The sequence below is a fragment of the Pinus tabuliformis genome, chromosome 7, assembly GCF_031772625.1.
Source record: "Pinus tabuliformis cultivar Carrire ecotype Pingquan chromosome 7, CPIR1, whole genome shotgun sequence".
Classification (NCBI taxonomy): Eukaryota; Viridiplantae; Streptophyta; class Pinopsida; order Pinales; family Pinaceae; genus Pinus; species Pinus tabuliformis.
In genome coordinates this window covers 553,753,771-553,776,443 of record NC_142293.1, presented here as the reverse complement: position 1 = coordinate 553,776,443, position 22,673 = coordinate 553,753,771, and the positions used below count along the sequence as shown (strand labels likewise).

At 33.4% G+C, this 22,673-nt stretch overlaps 1 protein-coding gene across 1 annotated transcript; it reads right to left on the bottom strand.

Moving 5' to 3' along the window:
- Positions 1 to 732: 732 nt before the first annotated feature.
- LOC149248572 (phenylcoumaran benzylic ether reductase PT1-like) lies at positions 733 to 4,134 on the bottom strand. Its single transcript, XM_089456078.1, has 5 exons — positions 3,935 to 4,134; positions 2,718 to 2,852; positions 1,658 to 1,919; positions 1,329 to 1,532; positions 733 to 899 (listed from the first exon to the last, which is right to left on the bottom strand). Exons 1-5 carry the CDS (start codon positions 4,127 to 4,129, stop codon positions 733 to 735), a joined length of 963 nt encoding a protein of 320 aa, XP_089312204.1. The 5' UTR covers positions 4,130 to 4,134.
- Positions 4,135 to 22,673: the final 18,539 nt, after the last annotated feature.

Genomic DNA, 22,673 nt, shown 5'->3' with positions numbered 1-22,673 from the left:
TGGTAGCGGAAGACTCAAAATACTAAAAATTTAGAATGAGAAATTTTAAATATAATATTAGATTAGATGGATACAAATGGGTTGGATTTAATGGTGAAAATGAAAGTTATTTTTGATTTTGTCAGCTAACAAAGTGGAAGAACATAGCAAAGTGGAAGAACATAGTTCTTCACTAAGGAGTGAGTTGGTAGCCCAATGCTCAAAATATTAAAAATTTAGAATGAAAGATTTTACATATAATATTAGAATTTAGAATGAAAGATTTTACATATAATATTAGATTAGATGGGTTCAAATGGACAGTATTTAACGGTGAAAATGAAAGTTTTTTTTTTTGTTTTTGTCAGCGAGCAAAGTTCAGAAGGAAGTTTATTTTTCAAATTATAAGCATCCTACATTGTAAAAAATAGAAAATCAGATTCAACCATTTTAACTCTGCCATAATTTTACAGAATTTTCATAATAAATTATTAATTCATAGACTTGCATAAACCTAAAAGCAACTCCTCCATTTTTATTGTTTGTTCAGACACTTTGAGCAACTTCTTCACACTATAGACTCGCAGAAAGATAAAAGCAACTCCTGCTTTATATTATTCTGCTAAGCACCAGGGGCTTTAAACGGACTGCCTAAGGAACTCTTCCACTGTCTTGTATTTCACGTCCGGGTAGAGCTCAGTGGCCTCCACATCATGAGGTCCAATTTCAAAATTGTTTCAATTCCCAGGGGCTTTAAACAGACTGCCTAAGGAACTCTTCCACTGTCGTGTATTTCACGTCCGGGTAGAGCTCAGTGGCCTCCACATCATGAGGTCCAATTTCAAAATTGTTTAAATTCCCTCTCAGGAAAATAAAGTGGCAGCAAGCCAAAAAAAGCTTTTCATCCCCGGTTTTAGCATCTGCATCACGAACGACAAACAACATTTCATAACATCAAAAATACTAATCGTTTGACTCGCAAAAGATCAAGGAACATAAATACAGTGCATCAAGCAACAAAATAAATAATAAATGGATAAAACTGATGCAAGCCCTCTTTGTTTTTAATGCAAGCTATTGGAATATGTTCAAATGTTATTGTACCAGGTAGTATTCATGTAAAGGGATTACTTCCTAGTTTTAGTAGCTCAACTATAGAGTCTAATCTCAAGAATGTTAGGAGAGTTGAACCTGTAACCTCTCAATAACCATGGTGCCTTAACTACAGAAAATGACCATTTGAACTAATCATCAAAACTACCATTATTAAAACTATTATTTAATAAAATACGAAATTAAAAGAGATTTTGTTTTCAATTTGTTAAAAGAAAAGATTTCCAAATTCCAACCTGCAATTTTTTCCTGCAACTCTTCATCTGATACATAAACCTTCACCAGAGTTTTGCCAATAATCTTCTCCCATACACCCACAAGCTCTTTCACTGAGAAAATGTTGCTAGGAGGCATTATATAGAGGGATTTGTTGAGAGTTCTAGGGTCATCCAGAATCTTCATGGTAAATGTTGCAACATCCTCCTCCTTCACAAAAGCAGCTGCATAACATGCATTCATCCATTAAAAAAAGGATCGACAAAAACTGGTTCAAATACTGGATCAAGTATTAGAATGCTAGCCATCAGAGAGTGAAGTTATTTCTTGGGCAGGAAGTAAACCCCACCTTTTGCATTTCCATCTCCATATATAGTAACTTTATCCCTTGGAGGGAGTGGAGGGGAGGGAGTAAGGCCAATAAGGTCCAGCTGCCCCAATGTTGGCACAAAATACCTTGCAAAACAGTTGCATATGACATATGTGTAAGGGATGCCTTCTGCCTCAATGACCCTGCGAATTTTCACTGTGTTCTCGACAATGCTGGTTGCAGGCTCCACTGTATCATGGATTTTATCATATTCAAACCCGAACTCGGATGGCAAGAACCTCTGTAAATTTGCTCACCCACGGCTGTGGAAATTAGCACTGTGAAATACTCACTGGATTGAATTTAGTTATAAAAGCCTCTATTGATTAAATTGCTGTGCAAGAAATAAGCACTCAATCGTTTGAAGAGTTCACCCGGAAAATGTCAGGATAAAGAATGCAGTTTATTTAATACCTCACTATGTGTTGAGTTGTCTTCTAAATTACGGTAATTACATTATAATAATGTTTCTTAAATTAAAGCAAAAATATTCACAACATACATAAGATAAGATCGGTAGGTACAAGCATGAGTTTACGTGCTACGTGTTGAGTTTTATATTGAGAATGCTAGATGAATTAAAAATAAATAAATAATAACAACATTAGATTGAGAGATTGCTAGATACTCGACGCTATGTAATAAATAAGAATATTAAATTACATAATTTTATTTAATATTTAGATTTTTGATATCTTTATAAAAAAATATATTTTTAAGGTTATAATTTAATAAATTTAAAATTAAAATAAATTTGTTTCTTTTATATAAATATAAAAAATATTAGAATTAAAATAAATATAATTATTTATCATTTTTAAATATTAATTATTTTTTCTTACCTTTAAATTAATGTAAAAATATCATTCTAATGGCTCCTCTGTTTTATAAAACATGCTCATAATGTGGCTAACCTAATTAATAGGCAAACTGTGATGTGGTTTAAATTAATGTAAAAATATCATACTTTGATATTTCCAATTTACCTAATTAATAGATAAAATGTAAAGTGCTTTAAACTAATGTGAAAATATCATACCTTGATATTTCCAACTTCCTTTATTGCTTTGATAATATTCATTTGACTTATTTGCATAAAACCCCCTACAGCTGAAATAACTATGTCCACTTTCTTAATTGCTTCCACAACACTTGTATAATCTTCTACAGATCCCTGCACACAAAAGGTAATGATCAATAACACTTGGTGCTAAAATATCGCATCATTTTACAATAACAACCTATCCTCCCCAATACCAGATAAATTAAAACAATTCTTGTCAAGTGGCCAAAAATAATAATAATATTTATGAATAACATGAAAAATAATATAATAAAATAAATATAAACAAAATAACTAATCAAATTATAATAAATAATCTATAACCACTTGTTTTATTTTAATAAATATTTATATTTTTTTTTCCTCCATAACAAAGTATTTTCATTATCACTCTAAAACAACAATATATTCACTCAATATAGAATAATTAAAAATATTTATTTTCAAAAAACCATTAAAATTTAAAATATCTATAAATTTATAAGACATATAACTAAAATAATCCTAAATAACACAAATTTAAACTATGGCTTCAAAATAACAATTCATTGATTCAATCTAAAAGAATTAGAAATTTTTTTTGGAATAATTATTAATAACTTTTTTTTTTTAAACTATCATTAAAATTTAAGATATTTATAAATTTATAAAATATATAATTAAAATAAAGGAAAAAATATAATATGAATGATGAGCTCTGGTCAGTTCTTTCATCAAAGCCAGTAACAAAAAAACATTATAGCGCTGGAAACATGCCCATTACTGGCACCAGGAGTGGAATTTGATGAGTAAATTGCTTTATTATGGGTGATTTTCTTGTTAAATAAAGTTAAAAAATTACAAAACTATTATAATCTTGATTTGAAACTATGAAAACAGATTGGAAACTGTGGAATATTTAAATTTGAAAACAGATTGGAAACTGTGGAAAATAAATTTAAATTTGAAAAGGGAGTTTCTTTTGAAATTCCAACCTTACCAGGCTTAATGAAAACATGAAATGCTCAAATGAGTAATCAAAGAGAAAACTATATTCAGGTGCCATTTACCTGAAAGCTGCAAAATCTTTCCTTTACATATGAATCTTGAGTATGAAATAACCACACATGAAACTATCAAATAAAAGATTAAATAAAAATTCATTATCAAGATGATCAATCAGTTTCGATGAAAGGGTGAGGTTGTGCACTTACAAGGAGTATATTAGCACCTAAGGCCTTCAAGGATTCCAGGAACTGGGCTTTCTCAGAATCAGAAGAAGAAGCCGTCGACTCTCTCACTAGAAGGAATGTAGGATGGCCGAAAGCAAGGCTGGCTTTGGCGATATAACGACCGATGTAGCCTGTTGCTCCGATTATCGAGATCCTGTTGTTCCTGCTGCTTGCCATTTTGCCCAATCTTGCCAATTCATTCAAAGAACGAGAGAAACAGAGAGACGCTGTATACAATTTAATCTTGGAGATTAGAGTGACGACCTGATAACAGCTCGTCCGTTCAAATACCGTAAGGCGTTTTTAAGGCGTTTCCTTTGAAATGAATGCCCTCAGCTGCCACTCTGTATTGATATTCAGCATCGGATGGGATGTAGTGTTAGATGATTGGAAAAATATTGACCATTAGATCCTATTTTAGTTATGAGCCAATGCTTGTGTCAGTTATCAACCAACTGATTAGCTTGAACGAATGCTTGTGTCAGTTATCTTGCCCTAATTTTTATTATTTTTAATATATACTGAAGTGTCCATTTGACAGCTGCCATTGGTTGCCTGGACGCCGCCCTCACGCCCCCGTGGGCAAGACCCTCTTCGTTCCTAAGAAGTCTGATTCTCTGGTCAAGCCGGAGGAGCTGGAACTTGAAACGTCCAATTCCAGGCGCTGTTGCCTGGAGGCCGTTGTTGGGTTCAATGTACGGAATTTCAAAGTTGTTTGTTAGTTGGGGACGTGTTATTAGAAGAAAGGGATGGTCATCCGGAAAGCATTCCAGGAACCCGTAGTCTAATGAGGCCCGGAATTGTACCGAAAATTATGGAAATTTTGGTTATATTTAGAAAATCCAAATTCCTATCACTTTTAACCGTCCTGATAATCCTCCGTCTGGTTAGACCACTCCTTCCGAAAAACGTTAGAGGTAAATCTGTCGTCGCAGGAGGCGAAAGAAAGCATGGATCGCCGATCTAGCAACATCTGTGAAATCGTATGCTACATTTATTTGTGTATGAAATGCCTTGGATGAAGAATAATCTCATGAGCATAGTGAAGGGATTATTGTTTTTAAAAATGATTGGCAATGTAGTAGGGTGCTCCTGGTAGAAACAAAAAAACAAAAAAGGCGTGATCCATTTACATGACCAAAACACCATATTTTATGTGACGGCGGAAAGATTCTACTCTAGGAATGTGTTAAAAACCTGGCTGACTTTTTTGGGAAGTAAAATGCAGAAGGTATATATAACATATGATTTTCGTACTGAATTAGGATTCAAAATGTGAAAGTCAAGGGATATGTGTGGACTGGTCTGGCAAAGTCCAGCAATACGTATGGACTGATCTTGCATCATTATAAATTATAACCGTAGTTATGGGAACTTTTTTGAATCCAGAGTGTAAAATGTGAAAATCTATGAATATTTTTATTTTATTTGTATTATTTTTTATACGGTGTTTTTGGGTATATTTTTGTTATAAATTTTTTGGAATCATATTGAATTTTTTTTTCAATCTTAGTGTTTTAAGAGTTTTTCAAAATTCTGAATCTATGTATACTATGAAAGTTTTCAGGATGAATCAATATATTCACTTAAAAATCAATTTTAAATAACAAAAATTAAAATTTCACAAAAAGATCTAAAACACTCCATAAATCTGAAATAATTTTGCATCATAAACCGTAAATCTGTAAATGAATTTTTTTCTCTAACAAAGAGAAGTGAAATTGATATTGTGACTCTGAACAAATATCTCCTTGGTACGTAGCATTGTTGAAAATTTAGATTACGAAATTATGTTGTACGTAGAATAAAATGCAAGAATCGGAAGTCCAAAACATATTTATAATTTTATATTGAGTCACCCAAGCCCCGGATGGGCGTTCTTCACCTTGATACGATGGCAGGAGGTTGCAATTCTCATTATATTGGGTAAATTGTATATTTCTTCTTTTTTTTTTTTTTTTTTTCTGGTCATTTTATTGATTATGGTAAGAAATAGATATAAGGCTAATTTTTTTTTGAATATGGTTGGTGGTATAGGGATTTATATGAAGATTTAATATGAGAATTTTATGAGACTCGTAAAGTTGGAGGAAAGAATTGATAGTGATGATTGCAAGTTGACCATTTTAACCTGAGAGATTAGTTAACATCACCTTTTTCTCAGATGAAAGTAATGACTAGCAAGCCCAATAGTTATTATGGCTCACTTGTTTTTTGCTTGCAGCACTAGTAGTCTTTGTCTTCTTCTCATGTGGATGTATGTCAACCTCAAGTTGGTTCAACTACCCTGTTTTTATAAGTTTCTATTTACAAGATACTTTAGTTAGACAAGTTCTTAGCATCCTCAATACTTTGAATTACGTTGACAATATTTTAAGTTTATTATTATTAATTTAAGTTTAAAAATATTTAAGTTTATTATTATTAATTTAAGTTTAAAAATATAACGTACAATTCATATAGATTAATTTTACATTAATGAAAATATATTGTTATATTTGAAATTGAGCATTTAAATTCTACATTGCAAAATACATATATGGATTAATTTTACATTAATGAAAATATATCATTATATTTGAAATTCAGCATTTAAATTTTGCATTGCAAAATACCAAAGTTTAAAAATATAAAAATATAAATGAATTAATTTTAAGTAATAAAAATATTAAAATTATATAATTAACAAAAAAAAAAATTAATTAAACTAAAGTTATGTTGTTTATAATGATGAGTTAGTTAATTCAAAAATAAAATAATTTATTAAATTTTAATAAAATAAAATAAAATATTTATTTGATTTTTAATTTTTTTTTTAAGTTTCTCTCAAATTTTAATAAAATAAAATATTATTTGGAATTTTTTAAAATTTTAATTTAATGTTTAAAAATATAAAAAAAATGTTTCAAGATTATTAGTTTTATTTAAAATTAGTAATGTGATAAATATTTTAAAATTTAAATTTAATGTTAGCATATAATTATTTAGGAAAATATTTTCTATCTTTAACTAACCTAATTTATGCTTATGCTTTTGTTTTTTAAGTGAAAAACTTTATTTTAAAAAATATATGATATTGTAATAATAAGTGTTATAATCATAATCATATAAATAATCTTAGGTTAGAAAAGTGATTCATCATGACATCACAATCTTAGGTTAGAAAAGTGATTCATCATTCAATGAAATCACACGGAGAATCATTACATCATCATGGGGTTATAATTATATTCATTTTTAATGTAACTCTTAGATGAGGAGATGATTAAACTCAAATTTCTGGGGGTAAATTTAATGAATTTTATTGTATTAAGCTTCTTGAATTTTATTATTATTGTGATTAAATTGAAGTTTTAAATTTTATTTTGAAAATTCATTAATTCTACATCATGAAAATAATAACCACTTATAATATGTAATGAATGAAAATTACTCTAATTTGTTTTTGAGATTAATAAAAAATAAAAATAAAATTTTTATTATTTACTAATATTAATAAAAAAAAAATTCTCTCATGTGATTTCTACTGAAAGACTTTGTTTAAAATAAAATTAATAAATTAAACAAAATTATGTAACAACTTCATATATAGATTAATTTTACATTAATAAAAATATATTGTTATATTTCAAATTAAGCATTTAAATTTTATATTGCAATATGCCGAAGTTTAAAAATATAAATGAATTAATTTTAAGTAATAAAAATATTAAAATTATATAATTAAAAAAAAATTATTAAACTAAAGTTATGTTGTTTATAATGATGGGTTAGTTAACTCAAATAAAAATTAATTTATTAAACTTTAATAAAATAAAATAAAGTATTTATTTGATTTTTAATTTTTTTTTTTTTTTTAAAGTTTCTCTCAGATTTTAATAAAATAAAATATCATTTGGAATTTTTTAAAATTTTAATTTAATGTTTAAAAATAAAAATAAAAATAAAAAATGTTTCAAGATTATTAGTTTTATCTAAAATTAATAGTGTGATAAACATTTTAAAACTTAAATTTAATGTGAGCATATAATTATTTAGGAAAATGTTTTCTATCTTTAACTAACTTAATTTATGCTTATGCTTTTGTTTTTTAAGTGAAAAACTTATTTTAAAAAATATATGATATTGTAATAGTAAGTGTTATAATCATAATTATATAAATAATCTTAGGTTAGAAAAGTGATTCATCATTCAATGACATCACAGGGAGAATCATTACATCATCATGGGTCATAATTATATTCATTTTTAATGTAACTCTTAGTTGAGGAGATGATTAAACTCAAATTTTTGGAGGTAAATTTAATGAATTTTATTATTATTTACTAATATTAAAAAAATAAGGTAGACGGTGCTGATATTCATCGGGAACGTGGGGGGAGAAGCTAGGGTTGGAGTTGAAGGCAGGGTTTGGATTCAGGGTACCATGGCGGGGAGCGCAGGGGAGAGTGCTGCTCCCTCCTATAGCCAAGCAGTCTCAGGAGGGAGTCAGGATGCGGGAAAGAAACATTTCAAAAAACCACTGGACAAGATCTCAAAAACAAAAAGTCAGGGGACATCTAGAAGAGATCAGGATCAGGAAGGGAATCAACAGGAAACAAGAAAAGAAAAGGGGAATGGAGGCAATAGTGAAAGACAAGCTTCCGGTAATACCACTGGAGTCTGCAAGCCCAAGTCAGGCATTATTCCACGGGTCGTACTAAGCGACCCAGCGATACAAGCTCATAGAGATCATATGATGAAGCATGCAATCATATGCAAGTTCATGGGGTTATGGCTGATGGAGAGGGCATTACATGTCTGGATAAGGAGCCATTGGAAGCCAAAGGGAGAAATACATTTACATCTGGGTTCTAAGGGCTTTTTCACAGTAGTGTTCACAAGCCTAGAGGACAAAGATAGAGTGTTTGAAGGGGGGCCCTATTTCTATGCTGCAGCAGGGCTCTACATGCGGCCATGGATGATGAACTTTGTCCTGGAATGTGAAACATTCACATCAGTACTGGTTTGGATCAGACTATATTCCCTTCCTCTGGATTATTGGCTGCCAGAATCTTTGAAAACCATAGGCAACAAGCTGGGACATTTTCTAAAGATCTCAGAGGAAACTCTGAAAGGAAGATATACCTCCTTTGCCCGAATATGTGTGGAAATGGATCTATCTGGAGCCCTTCCAGAAGCGATCATTTTAGAAGTATATGATGAAGAATGGGTGCAGACAGTGGACTATGAGCACATACCATTTAGATGCCGCAAATGCCATGAACATGGGCATCTATATAGAGACTACCCCACAATCAATAGGGAAGATAACCAGAAAACCACTGTGGAGAGAGATCACGAGGGTTTCACCAAAGTCGGAAGTAAAGGAAAAGGGGGTAAGCGTCCATACAAGAAGGCAAATGAGGATAGACATACAAGACAAAACAACTTCAAGATCCTAGAGGAAGAAGAGGGGAATAAGGAGACAGTCCAGGACATGGAGAATGCAACAAAGGAACATGATAAGGTAGCTGACATGGAGGATATCACAGTAGACAACCAGCAAAAGGATGATCTACCAAGCCTGATGGAGATCAGTAGGGACCAGGAAATGACTCCAAGTGAAGCAGGAATAGAGGACCATGAGTTACAGGAGATCCTGGATAGGGAAAATCTGGATCTAGAGAAATTTTTGGAACAAGGAAAAAACATAGGGGTGGACTCCCTACCAAAAGAGGACTATGATAGAGTACAATAGCTCTTTCTCTGGAGGTCACAAGCGAAGGGAGTTGGAGTCAAAAGAAATCATGAAAGCCAGGAGCCAAGCGGGGTCAAGATGATGGAGAATTCTCAGGAACAATCTCCAAAGAACTCGGGTAGGAAAAGAGGAAGAAAGAGGAGGAATGAACTGCTGAACGAATGTGGAAAACTATTGATCAACTCAGGTAAGATGAAAGATCTTACCAGTTATTCCTTTACTAACCTTTCTTAATGAAGTTCACAACCTGGAACATTAGAGGAATAGGGAATAGGAGGAAACAAAGAAATCTTAGTAACAGAATGAAAGAAGAAAAACTAGACATGGTTTTCATTCAGGAGACAAAATGTTCGATGGAAAAATTAAGAGATATTCATAATAAGTGGTTATTTAAATATGAGTATTTAGAGGTTAAGGTAAATCACTCAACGGGGTGGATTCTCACCTTGTGGGACCCACAGAAATTTGGAATTTTGGATGCTGAAGCATCTAGGAACTATCTCTCCCTGAGATGTCAACCTGTAGGGGACAAGGAAATATACATGATTACAAATGTTTATGGACCTCAAAAGCAAGCAGACAAACTCAAGCTTCTCGCTTCCCTAGAGGAACTAAGAGCGAGACATCCCATCTTGCCCTGGATCATTGTAGGAGATTTCAATATGATAAGATCTCTTTCGGAAAAAAAGGAGGTACTAGACAGCTAGGCAACAACTCCATGGCCTTCTAGAACTTCATTATGAACATGAGGCTAGTGGACACTAAAACAACTAATGGAACCTTCACTTGGAACAACAAAAGGGGAGGGGCTCATCAAGTTGCTTCTAAACTCGATAGGTTCATGATTTCAAAGGACCTCTTTCTCTCAAGACCTGCCATGACAGCCTCCATTCTTCCCTTTGGAGGATCAGATCATTGGCCTGTTCAGCTAGAAACTACCTTTATGGGCACTCTGAGAAATAGACCTTTCAAGTTTCAAAATGCCTGGCTCTCACACCATAATTTCACTAATTACGTTGATAAATGGTGGAGAGAGGATTTGAATATTCAGGGCACAAAAATGTATATGCTCCAGCAGAAACTTAAGCATATCAAATCCCATCTTAAAGTTTGGAACAAAAATGAATTTTGAGACATCTTCAAAGCCAAAAGAGAAACTGAACTAAAGCTTGAGGAGATCAATCAGATCAACATCACAGAAGGCTTCACCAAAGAGCAGCAAAAATTAACTAACTCTCTGCAGGAAGAATGGCAAGATCGATGCTTACAAGAAGAAATTTTCTGGAGGCAGAAATTAAGGATACAATGGATCAAAGAGGGAGAAAGAAACACAAAATTCTTCCACAAAACCACTATGGCTCATAGGGCACACAACAGAATTACAAAAATCAAAGATTCTCAAGGCATTGAGCTTGTTTCGATCACAATGATATGGAATCAGCCCTTGTGCAACACTTCTGCAAAATTGCAAAGGATCCACTAGAGTACAGATCTAGGTTCATTGATCATTTCACTCGGTACATCCCTCAACTAGTTACTAGAGAGGACAACCACAATCTCAACAGGCCAGTATCAGAAGAGGAGGTCAGTGAAGTGATAAATGAAATGCAGAGTGGAAAAGCACCGGGCCCAGGTGGATTCAATGTAGACTTCTTCAAAGCCTGTTGGGAAACTATCAAACATGACATCCTCAAGGTTGTGGAAGACTCAAGAAGATCCAAAAAAATTTTGAAGGCTCTGAATGCATCATTCATAGCTCTAATTCCAAAGCAGGAAAATGCCATGACTCCAAATGGGTTTCGGCTCATAGCCTTATGTAATGTGGTGTATAAAATTATCTCCAAAGTTATAGCCAATCAACTCAAACCACTTCTACCCTCTCTCATATCAGAGGAGAAAACAGGCTATGTGGAGGGAAGACAAATCCTCAACAATATCATCCAAGCTCATGAGGTAGTACACTCTCTCAAAAACAACAAACAAGCTGGTATGATCATTCAGTTGGACCTCACGAAAGCCTATGACAAATTGAGCTGGGCTTACATAAGAGCAATTCTAAAAGCCTATGGTTTTGATCAGAATTGGATAAGATGGGTCATGGCTTTAGTTACCTCAACCAGTTTTTCCATACTGCTTAATGGAGCTCCATCAAGGACTTTCACTCCTTCCAGAGGGCTCAGACAAGGAGACCCACTTTCACCGTTCCTCTTCATCCTCATGATGGAAGGGCTAGGTAGAGCGATTAAAATGGCAAATGTTGAAGGAAGAATTCAGGGTATCAAACTCACCGCGGATGGAGAGGCAAACACTCATCAACAATTTGTCGATGACACAATGTTGCAGGGCATACCTACAGTCAGGGAGGCCAGAGAAATCAAAAGCATCTTAAATGACTTTGCTATGGCAGCAGGCACTGAGGTAAGCCTTCACAAGTCCAAAGTTTTTTTCTTTAACACTAATATTGCTATTCAGAGAAATATTACCAGAATTCTTGGATTTCAAAGAGAACAACTGCCTTCCAAATATCTTGGCATTCCCCTTACTGACAAACCGCTAAGCAAGAAAGTGTGGGAACCAATTTTAAATAAACTTCAGGACAAGATCAGAAAATGGACATGTAGATCACTAAATCTGGCAGGGCGCCTTGTGCTCACACAGGCGGTCTTGCAGGCCATTCCCATTTTTATGTTTTCAGCTCTTCCAGCTCCTCAAGGTATTAAGTAGCAAATAAGAAGCATACAAAGGGACTTTCTGTGGGGCAGAGGGGAAGAGAAAAAGAAGTGGGCTTTAGTAGCCTGGGACAAGCTTTGCAAGCCCAAGAGCCATGGTGGATTGGGGCTTCATGATCCTGAGACCCTCAGCAGAGTCTCGGGAGCCAAGCTTTGGTGGAGATGGATTAAGGAACCGAATGCCCCTTGGGCTAAGCTTTGGAAACAAAAATATGTCAAGCACTGGCAGGAGAAGGATCACATTAGAATGTCAGGGAAAATTAGGGGCTCCCATATTTGGAACCTTGCCTAGGATAATAAAAACATTGTTCAACACCATTGTTTTTGGGAAATTTGAGCAGGGGATCTTGCTCGATTTTGGGAGGACAACTGGCAACAAGAACCCAACCTTTATAGGGATGAATTTGTAGATCTCAAAAGTGACATGGAAAATAAAGGTATGGTTCTGGTAAAATACTTCTGGGATTAGGGAAGGAATAATGGAAAATGGAGGGAGTGGAAGGATCTTGGATACAGTGATGAAAACCAGCTGAAGACCAAGGCCAAAGCCCTCACCCAGGAGCCAGAGCATAGAAGGATTCTTGCCTCTTCCTCAACGGATCAATTAAGATGGGGTAAGAACACTGAAGGCAACTTTAACCTCAAAGAGGCCAAACCGGAAGTCACGGGATTTAACTTTGTGAATCCTGATTAGATCTGGAAGAAACTTTGGCAAAGTCTGCATTGGATGAAGATAAAGCTTTTGATTTGGCTAGTGCATCAAAGGAAGATCTTAACTTGGGAGAATCTCCTCAAGAAAGGCTTCATTGGTCCTTTTAGGTGTTACCCTTGTGGCACTCAACAGGAGATGATTGAACACCTTCTCAACCTCTGTCCTTTCACTTCAAAGGTGTGGGACTGGGTGGCTACTATTTTTAGACAAACTGATAGGGATAGTCTCAACATATCCAACACTCTAAAGAACTGGAGGAAGAACTTCTCAGGGAATGAAATAGTTAATAAAGCCTGGATTTTGGTTCTAGGTTTTATCATCTGGAATGTGTGGAAAGAATGCAATAGTCGAATCCTCAAAAACAAATCAAACAGGCCCCAACATATAATTGAGCAAATTTTGAGGCAGCTCAAAGACACAGTAAAAAGATTGCTGAGGACCCTTCCTAAAGATCCTCCCCTGCCCCATGAGGAGAGAATTTTACTTCACTTGGGTCTCCAGTCTATCAATCCTCTGGCAATAATGAAGGCAACAAGCCTTATAAACAAGGGTGCTACCATTTGGAAGCCTCCTCCTTATGGTTTCTTAAAGGTTAACATTGATGGAGCAGCTAAGGGAAACCCAGGTTTAGCGGGATTTGGGGGTGCCATAAGAGACGATCAGGGACAACTACAGATAATCTTCCATGGCCACTTGGGGAAGGCCACAAACAACATCGCTGACCTCATGGCATTAGAGCAATGCTTGGAAATCCTGGTGAATTCAAGTTTACACAATGTTATAATTGAAGCAGATTCGGAACTAATTATTAGAGATGCTAAGAAAATTAGCACTCGAACCTCTCCAGATAAAGTGTCGAGGCACTGGAAGCTCTTGTAGGTTTTTTACCGTATCTATTCTCACCTGCGAACCTTTAAAATTGTTAGATTTGCTAATGTGAAAAGGAAGGCTAACATGTTAGCGGATCGTTTGGTGAATGAAGGAGTCACAAATAGGGACAAGGATTCTAAGTATGCCTGGGATTTGCTTCCCCTAGGTAAATTGTGGGAGGACTGTCTTTGTCAAGCTACCCATGATGTGGAACAATGGACTAACAGGTTGGATCAAAGGGACCCTGAAGTACAGCGGGAGGTTGGAGAACTCCACACAATCTAACCTGCCTTGGTTCAGTTTTTTCCAAAGCCTAGATTCCCTTTGTTTGAATGATGAAAGTTTTGACTCGGACAGCTCCACAAGATGGGGTAGCCCTTGTCATTTGGCTTAGGTGGTGGCTGATAGAGAATCCAGGTGAACGAGATTGGCTCAAGTACTGCCCGCTGGATGGAATTAAGGGACAACACGTGGCGAAAGGACATGTTTGGTTTTTCCACGAGTCAACCGATCCAATACCACAAGCGGTATATTGGGCGGGGTCTGAATGGTTTCCGGTTTTTCTATGTTTGGCTCCAATTCCACTCTTTGAGTGATGCGTGGCGGAGCGAGGTGAGAGAAAACCGCCCCCATCGGGCGGTTAACTCACGCGCTTCTCGTCCTTCCGATATCCACGATGACCATTGGATCTTCATCTGTGGATCAACGGTGGTGATTGTTTGTGCGTTTTGGTCGGACCCGAAATATGTTTAGAGTGTTATGCTTTTAACTTCCATTGGGTCCGTTTGTCAGTTTTCAGGTTGGCCTGTGGTGGGACCTCTTGTGAACCCACGACAAGTTATGGGCTTGCCCTCCATGGTTTTCTAGGCTCATTTGATGCACGGCAGCACTGCCAAATGACCTTGTGCTCTGTTTGGCGGTTCTCCCCGGATTTCTGGTTTAGGTTTCTCTTAGTTTTGGGTGATTGGTTTGGCTTGGCCTGCCCGGCTGACTGTTGAATGCTCGCAGAGCGAGTGTGTGGCTCCTTGTAAATTATGTATATTTGGCTAAGTTTAATTGAAGGTCCTACTCTTACCCGATCAAAAAATATATATATATTAAAAAAATAAAATTAATAAATTAAAGAAAATTATGTAACCGTTAACGTACAATTCATATATATAGATTAATTTTACATTAATGAAAATATATCGTTATATTTGAAATTGAGCATTTAAATTTTACATTGCAAAATACCGAAGTTTAAAAATATAAATGAATTAATTTTAAGTAATAAAAATATTAAAATTATATAATTAAAAAAAAAAAAAAATTAAACTAAAGTTATGTGGTTTATAATGATGAGTAACTTAACTCAAATAAAAAATAATTTATTAAATTTTAATAAAATAAAATAAAATATTTATTTGATTTTAAATTTTTTTTTTTTTTAATTTCTCTAGAATTTTAATAAAATAAAATATTATCTGGAATTTTTTAAAATTTAATTTAATGTTTAAAAATATAAAAAAAAATATGTTTCAAGATTATTAGTTTTATCTAAAATTAGTAATGTGATAAATATTTTAAAATTTAAATTTAATGTGAGCATATAATTATTTGGGAAAATGTTTTCTATCTTTAACTAACCTAATTTATGCTTATGCTTTTGCTTTTCAAGTGAAAAACTTTATTTTAAAAAATATATGATATTGTAATAATAAGTATTATAATCATAATTATATAAATAATCTTAGGTTAGAAAAGTGATTCATCGTTCAATGACATCACAATCTTAGGTTAGAAAAGTGATTCATCATTCAATGACATCACAGTGAGAATCATTGCATCATCATGGGGTTATAATTATATTAATTTTTAATGTAACTCTTAGTTGAGGAGATGATTAAACTCAAATTTTTGGGGGTAAATTTAATGAATTTTAGTATATTAAGCTTCTAGAATTTTATTATTATTGTAATTATATTGAAGTTTTAAATTTTATTTTGAAAAATCATTAATTCTACATCATAAAATATGTAATGAATGAAAATTACTCTAATTTGTTTTTGAGATTAATAAAAAAATAAAGATAAAAAATTTATTATTTATTAATATTAAAAAAATAAAATTCTCTCATGTGATTTCTACTGAAAGACTTTGTTTAAAATAAAATTAATAAATTAAACAAAATTATGTAACAGATTCATATATAGATTAATTTAACATTAATGAAATATATTGTTATATTTGAAATTGAGCATTTAAATTATACATTGCAATATTCCGAAGTTTAAAAATATAAATGAATTAATTTTAAGTAATAAAAATATTAAAATTATATAATTAAAAAAAATATTATTAAACTAAAGTTATGTTGTTTATAATGATGAGTTAGTTAACTCAAATAAAAAATAATTTATTAAACTTTAATAAAATAAAATAAAATATTTATTTGATTTTTTTTTTTTTAAGTTTCTCTCCGATTTTAATAAAATAAAATATTATTTGGAATTTTTTAAAATTTTAATTTAATGTTAAAAAAAAATGTTTCAAGATTATTAGTTTTATCTAAAATTAATAATGTGATAAATATTTTAAAACTTAAATTTAATGTAAGCATATAATTATTTAGAAAATTGTTTTCTATCTTTAACTAACCTAATTTATGCTTATGCTTTTGTTTTTTAGGTGAAAATTTTTATTTAAAAAAATATATGATATTGTAATAGTAAGTGTTATAATCATAATTATATAAATAATCTTAGGTTAGAAAAGTGATTCATCATTCCATGACATCACACAGAGAATCATTACATCATCATGGGTCATAATTATATTCATTTTTAATGTAACTCTTAGTTGAGGAGATGATTAAACTGAAATTTTTGGGGGTAAATTTAATGAAACTTATTATATTAAGCTTCTCTAATTTTATTATTATGAATCTTTACATTATCATGGGTCATAATTATATTCATTTTTAATGTAACTCTTAGTTGAGGAGATGATTAAACTCAAAATTTTGGGGGTAAATTTAATGAATTTTATTATATTAAGCTTCTCGAATTTTATTATTATGAATCTTTTAAATGATTGTTTCTAATTGAATACATTTGAATGTTTGTAATTGAATATACATAATGATTGAATCATAATGAAATTTGGTAACTCAATTGATCCATATCAGTGAACAAAGGAAATACTTTCCTTTATTTGGTATAAACCGATTCCATAACAATTGCCAAATATAGTTAACAAATTTATTATTTTCCTTATAGATGATTTTTGGAAGATCAAATCCTAATAATTATTTTTGGTTAATAATGATGTTTTGGTTAATAATGATTTTTGGATTGTTGATATCATCAATTAAAAGGACTTTGGCATCAAAGACCAAATGTGTTGAGGCTTCATTATTCAAATTTACCGTAGTTGTTGTAGAGTATATGGTAATTTGATATTTTCAACAACCTTGTTCAAATTATTCATATTTTGGCTTCAACCTCATCTTCTTATAATTTATCCAAAAGCATTCGATGCAAGTCACTATGATCCAATCACTATGATCCAGCCCAAAGACTCATCAAAAAGATAATGATACAAATGTTTGCTAGAGTTTGAATTGGGGGAATAATTTCAATAGATTTAAATGAAACTGAAGGGAGTTATATCAATTGCAATAAATCTTGAATCCAAAATAACATTGGCATATACAAATAGGGTATGGATATATTCCAACCATTCAAGTACGCTAATACTTCAAACATAAGTTTTGCGAGTGAAAATACATATGAATGTTATATTTAAATGAAACTGAAGGGAGGTATATCAATTGCAAGAAATCTTGAATCCAAAATAATGTTGGCATATACAAATAGGGTATGGATATATTCCAACCATTCAAGTAGGCTAATACTTCAAACATAAGTTTTGCCAGTGCAAATACATATGGATGTTTAACCAAAATACCAAATCAAAGTCTTCTGGTCAATAATTGCTAAGGATAGAGATCTTTGTTATCTCTACAGTGCATTCTTTAGCAACTACACTAAATAACCAAAAAGAGAGAACCTGATAATGAGGATACTCCTATCATGTGAATGATGCAATTCCTTAAACCCCATCTTTAACAAAGATCATACTCCTGCCATGTGAATGATGCAATTCCTTAAACCCCCTCTTTAACAAAGATCCAAAATTCCACTTAGACCCTTTGGCAACATTTGGTGACAATTTCAATGTCATCATGGAAAAGTAATAGTTTAATGCTACTCTTTCCTACACTACTGCCTTACAGCATTTCCTTTGCAACATCTGGTGCAATTGCTAGTTTACTCTTGGAGATTAGAGGTGACGACTTGATAACAACTCATCCACTCGAATATATAAATAGAGGGAACTAGGAAAAGGATGAGACGTCTCACCCTCATACCAGAACAATCTGGAAAGGGATGACTCACCCTTGGATGATTAACATATTCTTCAAAAGGGTATAGTGTTTGGATGAGACACAAGGCTTGTGCAAGTAGTCACACTTGGATGATTAACATATTCTTCAAAAGGGTATAGTGTTTGGATGAGATGCAAGGCTTGTGCAAGTAGCTAGCGGGTAGCATATTTTAGAAATTAGGCAAGGGAATATAGAAGGAAATAAGAAGTTGGATATGATGTTAGAAGAAAGTGAAGTTATAATAATTTATTAAATCTAGAGGTTTATTTTATACTGTAGCATATTTTAGAAATTAGGCAAGGGAATATAAAAGGAAAAAGAGGATGGATATGATGTTAGAAGAAAGTGAATTTATAATAATTTATTAAATCTAGAGGCTTATTTTATACTTTAGTGTGAAGGTAATGTGTAAGTATGTCCATCTTCAATTTGTAGTTGATAGTGTATTTCTCAACACTTTTTTTCATTTCCGCCTTCTATTTTCCTCTCCTCTCTCTTGACTATTCATGATAAGTAGTAATGGCTTTAAAACTTGCCATTACTTTTTTTCATTTCCGCCTTCTATTTTCCTCTCCTCTCTCTTGACTATTCATGATAGTAGTAATGGCTTTAAAACTTGCCATTGCTAATTTAAGTTGTGGAGGGCGAAAGGGAGATAGAGGGGTAGTGGGATGAGGGGAGATGGGATATGGTAAGGGTTGTGGTATTCATTTATATAGTAAAAAAATTGTTTTATTTTTAATAGTTTTATTTTGTTTTTAAATTTTGTTTTATTAAATTTTGTTTTTAAATTTTATTTTATTAAATTTTATTTTCTAGAGTTATTTTTTGTTATATATATGGTAAGTTTAAAGGGGTTGAATTTAATGGTGGAAAGTGAGGAATTTTTCATGTCTAATGAAGATTTAGAATGGATCCCTGGGGTACCTTGAGATAGTATACTGCACCTTTGATATATTTAATGGAAGAGCTTTGATCATTTTTTTTTATTTTTCTTTATAAACCATAATCTATTTTTTTTAAATATTTCTTTCATATGTATGTGTGCTATTTCATTTCCAATATTATTTTCTATTTCTTTTTATGATTATATTTGTTTTTTTAATTTTTTAATTTTTAAATTTTTTTTTGTATACAATGTTACTAGTGGGATATGATTATAAATAAATTGTACTTTTAACTTTAAAAACAAAGAAGTAACATCACTTTTTTTTTACAATAATTAATTGGTGAAGACTATGGTTTCAATTAAGTCACAATTGTAGCTTCAAATTCTTCAAAAAATTTGATGTCACTATGATCATCAGTTAATTTAATTATTTTTTTTTTATAAATAACATTTTTTATTTTCAAAACCATGATTTGAAATAATACATAATTTTAACATTCTTACCCAAAAGAAAAAAGAAAAAAAGTTATGGTTAATATCACTTTTTTTTATTTAGGGTTGATTTTGGTGTTTTTTTTTTCCAAAAGTTATAGATCTTTTGTGTTTGAATTTTTCTTCTATTGTCACAACTCCACGGTAAAAATACCAAATAAAAAAAAATTTGATCACAACTCTAATACTTTATGACCAACCTTATACATATTCGATCATGAACATTACTATACACATGTATATATATTGGCTCTCAAATACCGATGCGCTATCTTGGTTCGCATATACATATGTTCAACCTAATACACAAGGTTTTACTTTCTGGTTTATTACCATACGAATCCTGGGTGATCAGATAGGGTCAAAGGTTATCAATTGGCTTGCTGTTCCGATTAAACTCCGATGCCAGGTGTGACGGAAATGTAAATGCCTTCACCTACCTTGGCCAGGTGTCTAGCACCGTGCAAGGGCCATGTGAAGTCTCGGGGAGCACACTGAGGTTTGCGCGCCATTCCTCCACTTGGATGGACGGCGAGGATTTCCTGAACAGATCTAAGGGTTCACAAAAGTTCCAGGGTTTAGCGGGTTTTATATACCACAAGCCGCATGATTCGGGTTCATTTGCACCTGTTGGTTTTGCCGGATGCTCGTTCAGCTCAGCGACTCTTTGTCTCCATCGTATGCCAGGTCTTGCCCAGCCATTCCAGGTAATATGACCGCCGATTTCAGAGTTTCGTTACAGCTGATGAACATTTATATACTCAATGTCTTGATTTCACAGGGTTTATGGTTTTCGGTTATTACATTCATGACTAACTTCCAGCGTTCGTTGTTTGCAGGGTTTTACCTCTCGGTCCTCCTGCCGCTCAAGGATAGATCATGCATCCGAAATACTTCCAGGTATTTATCCTCCACGAGTTGATGCAGAGCTTCGATTTGTTCAGATGTCTGAGGGTTTTTACTTGAGGGTTTACTTGTATCGTTTTTCCTTGGCCTGAGGGTTCCTCATGGCAACTCTTCTTGTTGTCTCAGGGTTCCTCTGTTCGGCCCCAAACCCTGATTGAGATTAGCGGTCGGCCTTGCCATGCCGAAACCCGCATCTAATCTGGTTATACAGTCTTATGATATATGTATTTTTTTGGTACCTCGCCCAGTATTTGTATATTTGGCTTCTATAGTTCACGACCTCCCTTGCCGGAACCAGATGGACTCGATTTAAGTTGGAATATATGTTTATCTCAGTTCTCTTGCTGTTTAGGTATTATTTGTGATCTTTCAAAGTGTATCTGGATTCATGAAGAGGCCAGGGTTTGTTCCTCGGCTCTCTGGACATTTATGGACAGTCTGTTACTGTACCCTCCGGGGTTTCACTTATCACGCGGTTAATATATATATGCTTCCTTCCTCCTTTGAGTATGATGGATATGTCTCGGTGTGGGTTAAATTACAGTAATAACTTGTTTTGTCTATATGCATATGAACTTGCTTTCCAAATGCACAGTGCCGTTTCATTAAAGTTATTATCTGGTTTATCTATTTGCATATGAACCGGCCTTTCAAATGTACAGAGTTCTTTTCGTTTTAAAGTTATTATCTTTCCTCTGCTTAACAGAGTCGAGGGTTTGTCTATGGCATGCCCATTTCGCTAGTCAAGGCATGACTGCATATGGCGGTTAAGCGGCTGTCTACCACGGCGGTTCTGTGACACCATGTCACTGTTACTATGCTGATGATATTATTTGCTTGCACTCTGGGGTAATACAGTAATCGTCTTTTATCTGTTTCGTGTATAATGAGACTAAACCCTAGGTTTATAGCCCGATGGGTTCACTTTGGAACGGCTTTACCATATACTATGGACCGCACTTAATGTCTCAATATGCTTCTTGGCTGTTATAGAGCACGACCAATCTATGTGCCGTTCTATTGTTTCCATAATCATTATACTGTTATGTTTACTAATAACCCCTTCCACTGTTGCATAGTTTAATACATTTTCTACTATGCACTCACGTCTTCTGCATAAAGTTATGGTCTTTCGGGACCATTGTAATGTTTCTATACAGATATGCATCGGCTTCCATACCGTAATGAGCATCAATTTCTATACGATTAACATGCATTTCTTTCATACAGTTAGCATGCATCGTTCCTTACAGTTTATCATGCATCGTCCTCTTTACAGTTATCATGCATCGTTCTTTTTACAGTTATCATGCAACATCTTATTTACAGTTATCATACTTCGATTCTTACAGTTAACATGCAAAGAATGTAGCAGATAATCTCTGTTTATGTCTGAATAGCCAGTTCTAAGCACTCTTAGCAACTGTTTAAATATTATATGATCTAGTTAGCAACAGAACTCAGGTGCAACTATACTCTCCATCCATACACCCAGCATACTAATACAGAAATATAATTCTGGTGAATAGCTCATACCTGGTCTGTTAGGCACAATAGTTAACGCTCCCGAAGTTCACCTGCAATTTACATGCTTGCTCTTATCCTCCCAACCATGAGATCCATCAATACGCTGGATTCTCCCCCCGAGCTGTCTTGTAGGCCTGCAGCCCTCAACAAGACTCATGCACTGTTGTGCTAGGGTTATCTGGTCCTTACCAGACTTAACCCTCCTTTTCTTTCTTTTTCTGTCTTGCAATTTCTCTCCCCCTGTCTGTCTCAATAGCCCAGGGGTTTTCCCTCCCAGGACTTTTCCTGGCTGAAGGGTTAGTTTCTTTTTCAGTTTTATAACTGTTTCTTTTTCTTTAAGAATCCTCCCTCAGGAGGCTGCCAGCATTTTTCCAAAAATATCTTCCATTTCATAAATAAAGTAATATCATTTAACAACAGTAAT

Excerpts from the sequence above, each read along its gene's own strand:
- LOC149248572 (XM_089456078.1), bottom strand. The coding sequence starts at position 4,129 with ATGGCAAGCAGCAGGAACAACAGGATCTCGATAATCGGAGCAACAGGC. Across the intron at positions 1,533-1,657 it reads TGGAGATGGAAATGCAAAAG|CTGCTTTTGTGAAGGAGGAG; the intron begins GTGGGGTTTACT and ends CATGTTATGCAG. Across the intron at positions 900-1,328 it reads GTTGCAGGAAAAAATTGCAG|ATGCTAAAACCGGGGATGAA; the intron begins GTTGGAATTTGG and ends TTCGTGATGCAG.